The sequence below is a fragment of the Cyprinus carpio genome, chromosome B10 (assembly GCF_018340385.1).
Source record: "Cyprinus carpio isolate SPL01 chromosome B10, ASM1834038v1, whole genome shotgun sequence".
In the NCBI taxonomy this organism is placed as follows: Eukaryota; Metazoa; Chordata; class Actinopteri; order Cypriniformes; family Cyprinidae; genus Cyprinus; species Cyprinus carpio.
Genome location: NC_056606.1, coordinates 22,766,975 through 22,774,676, shown reverse-complemented (window position 1 = coordinate 22,774,676; position 7,702 = coordinate 22,766,975). Strand labels below are relative to the sequence as shown.

The 7,702-nt window shown below is 33.9% G+C and overlaps 1 protein-coding gene across 1 annotated transcript; it reads right to left on the bottom strand.

Moving 5' to 3' along the window:
- Positions 1-5,322: 5,322 nt before the first annotated feature.
- On the bottom strand, positions 5,323-7,419 carry LOC109074545 (teratocarcinoma-derived growth factor-like). Its single transcript, XM_042732013.1, has 5 exons — positions 7,229-7,419; positions 7,092-7,141; positions 6,858-7,013; positions 5,835-5,949; positions 5,323-5,750 (listed from the first exon to the last, which is right to left on the bottom strand). Exons 1-5 carry the CDS (start codon positions 7,387-7,389, stop codon positions 5,576-5,578), a joined length of 657 nt encoding a protein of 218 aa, XP_042587947.1. The 5' UTR covers positions 7,390-7,419; the 3' UTR covers positions 5,323-5,575.
- Between the last annotated feature and the right edge of the window lie 283 nt (positions 7,420-7,702).

Below are 7,702 nucleotides of genomic sequence, written 5' to 3'. Positions count from 1 at the left end.
CATAAATATGATTATAATCATTAAAAGCTTTTAAAAAACATGAATAAATTACTAATCATTTTCATCTTAATATATCATTTTGTTTTACTGAAAAAATCATAAAAAAAATAATCTTTAAAAACTAAAAAAAAAAATAATAATAATAATAATTATATATATGTAAAACTTTTTTCATTTTACATTTTCACAGTCACATTTTCACAATCCTAAAACAAGGTTTAATTGAGAAATACAATTAAACCAACTATTTTAATGTAGTCTCGGGTGCATTTGATATCATTTGCATGAATATGATTATAATATACATATCTTTGAGAATTGAACTGTAGAGAATAATTTGCATGATTATTGCCTCTCATTTACTGATATCTGATTAAAATATACAGTTTCATTTTATTATTTTTTTAAATTGTATGACAAATCTAATTTTGCATTTGAACATTTACATAATCCTGAAATATTGTTTATTTCCAGGCTAAAATCAATCAATCAATCAATCACTCCAGACTTTTTAAAAGAAGTCGCAGTGCATTTGCTATAATTTGTATGAATATGATTATAATATACCAATTATTTTTTGAGAAACAAACTAGAGATTTGCATAATTTAAAAGACACACCTGAAAAAGATTGTTCGTCTTGCTATGCAAATTCATAAAACCTCATTCAAGATTAAAGTCATTATTTGTGGACTTAAAGATCAGAAACGACTCACTGAACGGCTTTGCACTGAGATAAAGTTCAGTCCTGCTGATATCAATAGAGACTCCAATAAAAAGATTTATAATTTAAAACTTTTAAAGTATTTTATCCACTTAAAACAAAGTTTACACCTGAAGAAATGCGTTACTTTGGACAAACCTGTTTAAAGTGATGCATATGTGCAATTATAATATTTACATGTTGAGATATAAGTTATAAAAACTCAGAGGTTGCTTTTATTTATTCTGTTTATTCACGTTGCAAACTTCGTCTCTGATATTTAAGGAGAGATAAAGACAAACACAAGAGTCAGAAAGTCTATATTTGCTCTCCATTTAACCTCATTGCTGTCTCAGAGAAAAAAATGGAGATAAACAGACGATCTTCCTCCTGAACAAAATTGTTCTTCTCCGTCTATATATTTTGGGAGATCTGTGTTCATCTCATGAGCTTTCCTTGAGCTGCAAGCTTTAACGAAGTTTCAGTCTAACTTCAATAAACTTCGGTCTAATACTTTCAGAGGGAGCTCGAGCAAACCTTTGGGCTTCTTGAAATTGGAAAAGAAAATCTGTGATTGTGATTGGCGCCGTCACACACATATGAAACGGGCCACAGTCAAATATGCCATGCATTAATAATGCCATCTTTTTATCAATAGTATATGACTCCCGGCCTGGAATGAGCTGATCCATGCATATCCAAGACAATGAACCTATATGAGCATTAAGGTTGAATCAAACACCTGCTGAGGGAGAAAAGGCTGCGTTTGAAGTGCCTGTGTTTCATCAAATGGATATAACCTCAGAAAAGATGAAGATAAACTCGCTTGCATCTCAGGAGCTGGTTTGAAACAACCCTTGTTTTTTTTTTTTCCGTAAGTGATGCAATCACTTAAATGTTTACCTGCAATTGCTACAAAGGCATCCCCCGTCCAATCAGCACAATCCCAGACAGATTTCCTGCATGTAATCCTATGCATCCAGCCTTTTCAGGCAGGAAACTCCTGCCGAGCTCCTTCAGCCCAATTAAACAACCCACATGCCAGGACTCCATCAAAGGACTCGAGTGGTTTGTGCAAATGAAACGCTATCATGGAAATGATCGCATACAGAGCGAGGACCGATTATATTATAGTGGGAGAGAGTTTCTCTTAGGAGTCACTTTCTAAACGCTCCCATTAATCCTCTTTCCCGAGCGTCTGAATGTCGTGACTCTGGAAAATGTGGCATTTCCTGGAGCTCAAAGAATGGAAACAGAGTAAAAAAGTCTCCCGATGTGGGCAGCTTTGTCACCACTGGATTAATCTCTGGAGGTTAGAAGATAGAGTGGCTTATTTTAAGGGGATCAATGAAACTTAAAGAATGTCTAATGCCACTTTAGAATTGAAGGCCTCGAGGCGCCGACTCTAGAGAGTTCACTGGAGAAGGATGCTGAGGGGAACAGTGGCTAAAAACTTTAAAATGTCAACTTTTGCAGCAACACACTCTGACTTTGGCTCTTGATCACCAATGAACAATTCAGACCACAAAACAAAAAGCAAAAGTTACATTTTGCATGAAAAAATGGGGGGACAAAGTTATTTTAGTTAACTAAAACTAAAACCCTAAAAAAACCCTGCAAATTAAAATATGTTGAACTTGTATTATTTCAGTTTTCATTTTTTTTCATTATTTCATTTTCGTTTAGTTTAACTTGATGTACTAAAATAACTAAAACTAAAACTTTTTAAAATCTTAAATTTAAAACTAAAATTAAAATGAAAACAGAAAATCTAAAAATACAAACAAAATATTTATACAAATCTAATTTCCAAAATAGGATCTCCCTTATACTAAAATAACACTGCTTAGGGACTATTCAGAAGTTTTACATTATTTCTGTGAAAATGTACCATATTTTCTTACATTTTGTCTTTGTTTTTGTATTTTAGGTTGTTTTTCATTATTCTCAAAAGGGATTCAATATTTTTACAATTCTGTACTACAGTGTTTCTTATTTTAATAATAAAAAATAAATCAATTATACATTGTATGTTTGCTAAAAGTTTGGTGTCTGGACTGAAAGAAATTTATATTTTTATTCAGCAAGGATGCATTAAATTGATCAAAAGTGCCAGTAAAGACATTTATAATGTTACAAAAGGTTTCTATTTCAAATAAATGCTGTTCTTTTGAACTTTCTATTCGCAAAGAATCATCAACGAAAATGTATCACGGTTTCCACAAAAATACTGTGCAGCACTACTGTTTTCAACATTGATAATAATCAGAAGTGTTTCTTCAGCAGCAAATCAGCATATTAGAATGATTTCTGAAGATCATGTGACACTGAAGACTGGAGTAATGATGCTGAAAATTCAGTTTTGATCACAGCAATAAATTACATTTTATAGTATATTCGCACAGAAAACAGATATTTTAAATAGTAATAACATGTAAAATTTTTACAGCATTATTTTTGATCAAATAAATGCAGCCTTGGTGAGCAGAAGAGCCTTTTTTATTTTTTATTTTTTCAAAAATACAAATATTTTACCAACCACAAACATTTTAACAGTATTGTATATATGTGATATATAATTTTAATTGTATTTTTAACAGTAGCAATATTGCTTAGATACTGCAACAATACTGCTTTTTGTAAAAAAGAATAAAAAAAAATATTTTATTGCAATAATGAGAATTGCCATTGAGAATGCATATAAGAATTAGAATAATGAGAATAAATATTTGTGATTTTCTCCTTACACAAAAATAAATATCAAAATGAGTTTAACTGAGCTAAACTGTTTCTGTTCCTAAATCCTGAATAGCAGGCTGGGCCATATCCTAGTCTTTATCACATGAGACACCCCTATAAGCATCTCTTTGACATGTAAGAGTAGATTCTCCATACAGAATGAGGCCGTTATCACGCTTGACAATGGAGAAGATGCAGGGCTTAGGATGGTCTGCCCAACCCCACCCAGCTATTAATACCAAAGAGAACAGCAGCATTGTAGTGTAAAAGAGTCCCGAGTATCTGTTTATTCAGGCTGTTTCTGAAGAGAGCTTTCAGCCCAGACACAGAAAGAAATTCTCAGCCTCAGAAATTGCTAGTAACTTTCACTAAAAGTTCCAAAGAAATGGCAAGTAACACATGAAATTTTAAAGTAGTAGAAAGACTGAAATAGTATTTTCTTCTCTAATAATCTTTTTATTAATTGCAACTTTGAAAAAGCAAATACTGTGAAGATAATGGGGTCTTTAGACATTTAAAAATGAGCTTGAATTAATATTAGGAAATAAATATGTTTTATACCAAAAAAAAGTTACAAAATTAAAACTTCAAGTCATTTTTGCTCCCAAAAGTCTTTTATTCATAACCTCGGTTTACTGGGATGCAATCTAATTTATCGGCGCCCATGATAAATTGCTTAATTGAAGTCAGTAAACAGTCAGTCATCTCAGTTATTGATGCGCGTTTTAATTAGATGAGACAGATTCATTCACTCAATCATACAGAGTTACAGTACATCACCAGGCAACTCGAGAAGGTCAAGATAGTCACGGAGATTGATTGGCTGGATGATTGTTTGTATAAGATAAGAGAAAATAGCCAAAAGGTCAACAATCACGCTAGGCTATCTGAGCATTATCTGCCTCTCTCTCCTCTGACGAAACCAAAGTTTCCAGCACAAATGAGGAGAGAACTTGACTTTAAAACAAGCGCATTGTTCAGATGACATGCATATTTTAAAAGCAAAACAGATGCAGAGTATAAAAAGCTTCACTTTTAGCCAGTGCATTCTCTTGTATAACAAATTCATACAGAGACATTGAAACAGACAGAAGTCATTTTGGTTCAGCTGCGCACACACACACACAATATATTTTCAATATAAATCCTATGTACATGTTCCTTCACTAAACAGTTGCTTTTAACACAGCTAGTTAAACTTCCACTGGAAGCAAAACGCATTTCAGTGCCACAAATAAATGCTGCCCTAAATGTCAAAGAAAATAAACATCTTGTTCGTAGTCTAATAGAGCATTTATGTAGAAAACCTAGTTAAGAAAAAAAAAACCCACAATAAAAACAAAAAAAAAAACAAAAAAAACAACAAAACAAAAAAACAAAACTCTCAGAGAGATCTAAAACTACAACACAAAACCCCCAGAAAATCCTCAAAAAAAAAAATAATAAAAAAGATAAATGCACACAAAATAATATACAGGAATGTTATTTGAAAAAACAACAAAGAAGCAGCAGACGGCCTGAATAATCATCTGCCATCAGGTTGAATCAAGCACTAGTCAGTGATTCACAGCCCTATTAGAGAAGCGTTGGAGGTGAGAACTTCTGTCTATTGTTGTTTATCTCCGACTAAACCAGTTACAGGATATTAAGAGTGTGTCTGGCATCATGTTATCAACCTTCCTCGCTGTAATATAATGGACATGGTCAATAAAACAGGCAAAAAGTACTTTCTTACTCATTATTGTTATTTTTCAGTCCAAATATTTAAACATTCTTAAAGATAGCTTGACATATGAAGTCTTATTTTTAAATGTATGCTTAAAGCAAAAAAGAATTATATTACAAACATCTAAACATTTTTAAACATTTACTTGAAGCAAAATAATTAGAAGTTGTTGTTTTTTTCCTGACCCCATGCACTGGCAGATATTTTCCTTTTTTAAGCATTAACTTTGTTTTTTAGGAAACAAGACTTAAGATATTATGTTATTTTGGTTTCAATTAAGTGTATATTGATTTAAGAATGTTTAGATATTTGGACTGAAAACAATACATAAATACTGGGCAAGAAGGTCATTTTAGAGGCCTTTTTTAAGATAAGTTGATAACACGATGCCAGACACACTTAATATCCTTCAAAGTGCTGTAACTGGTTTAGATGGAGATAAAAACAACAACAAACATGCATCTATAAACTCACCACAGTCTTTGCTGAAAACATGCGGGAAGCAGTGCAGAAGTCCATATCCACATCTGCAGTACGAGCATCCTTTCTGAACCCATTCTCCATGTGGAATCACACCACAATCACTGGCAAAATAAAAACACAATCATTCAAAAACCTTGTGCAACGACACAGTACCATCCAGCTCAATCCTGACGTCATTTAATTACCTGAGGCGCTCGTCGTATTCACAGCTGCGGCCGGTGAAGTGCTTCGGACAGGCGCAGAAGCTTCCCAAAATGCACGTTCCACCGTTCTTGCAGCAGGTACGGCTTTGTTTAGAAACTGAAATGAGAAACAGCAGAATAAAGATGTTAAATACAAAGATGCAAACACAAAACAGCAGCCCCTTCCTACAAAATTTATGACGTGTAATCTAAACAGCTGCTACCCACATCTGTTTCCCAAAATGACACGAACTATCCAGACACTGTGCAGGCCGTTATGCCTGACAACACTGGAATTCCCATTAATAAATGGATAGATCCACTCAGCCTAAATGCTCAAAACGCAGTTTAGATCTTTATGAGATCAAAATGAGTTTGTTTAAAACAAGAAGGAATATATGACAGTAGGTTCAGAAAAAATCTACTTAATTCAAAAAAAAAAAAAAAAATGAATACACAGTTTTTAAAAGTTTTAGTACACAATTTACATTCTTAAGTAAAGATATCTTGACATATTAAGTCAAGAAAAAAATTGTCAAAATTAAGCTAATTTATGCTTAAAGAATAAAAAATATTGACAGATATTTGTTCTTTTTTAAAAGCATGAACATTTAATTTTGTTCCATTTGCCATGTTTAGATATTTGCATTGGAAAAGAAAAATACTGATGGAGATAATCTTTTTTTTTCTTTCTTTTTTGCAGTGCATGCAATATGTAATTCCATGACTTTATGAATTTAAGACTTTCTGCTCTTTCGAAGGCCTTGATTTGTCAGGATGCATTAGGAAAAAATTGTGTAAAACAAAAATACACAATTAAATTCAAAGAAATGGCAAGTAACACGTTGAATTATAGCCTACGTGAAATTTTGACTAAATAAAAATGACTAAAAAAAGTTTCATCTTAAATAATAATAAAATAAAAGGATAATAATATTATTTAAAAATAGTAATTAAAATTTCCTCCAATAATATTTATTGACAGCTTAATTTTTTTTCACAGTGTGGTAATGATGATGATGTCACCTCCGGTCAGTCCTACGAACGGTAACACGGCCTCGGCGTTCCGGTGTTGACCTTGCGGCGTTTGCGTGTTCATTTCGTTGAACTTATTCAAGAATTCCGCGTGTTGTTTTGGCTTTCCAGAGACTCCAGCTTTCCCACATACTGCTCCTTCACATCCTGGGAGAAAAACGCGAATCCATGTTATAAAGGAGCGCATATGGATACAAACAGCGTAGCTAAAGATCCGATTTTTACCTGATCCAGACGAACCCGCCTGACAGACCACCACAGCAGACAGAAAGAACCTGCAGGAAAGAATAGCAAACGTGAGGCCTGAGGAGAAAGACAAGCGATTCAGTTATTCCAAAACGAAACGGGAATAATTTGCTCACCCGAATAGTTGATTCATAATTCCGCTCGCTTGAAAAACACCCAACTCAACACCCGATCTGCTCAGCATCAAAACATCCCCAGTGTCACCATCGCAAACCAAATGAGCAGAACACCCTGTGCTGGGTCTGTTATTTATCTTTAGGGCTTCAGACGCCCTCATGACGCGCCATTAACACCTGCAAACCCCTCCCAGTCACCCACTAATGCAAATGAGCGTCCATTCACATTAGTTCCGTCAGTCAAACCGGTTTGAAGCGAATCGGTTCTCTTCAGTATCAGAGAAGCGATTAGAGGCTCAATCTGCGCCCGATCGCCGTCAAAGCGCTTTGAAGCTCTATAATGCGGGATTGTACCGAGTATCTTTGTTTCTCAAGTGAAAAACATTTAGCTTATAGACTTTAGTCAGGGAAGGCCATTTGTATTTTGTGATAGAATTGAAAATGAGGCTGTGAGGGACAGAAGTGCAGTGAGTG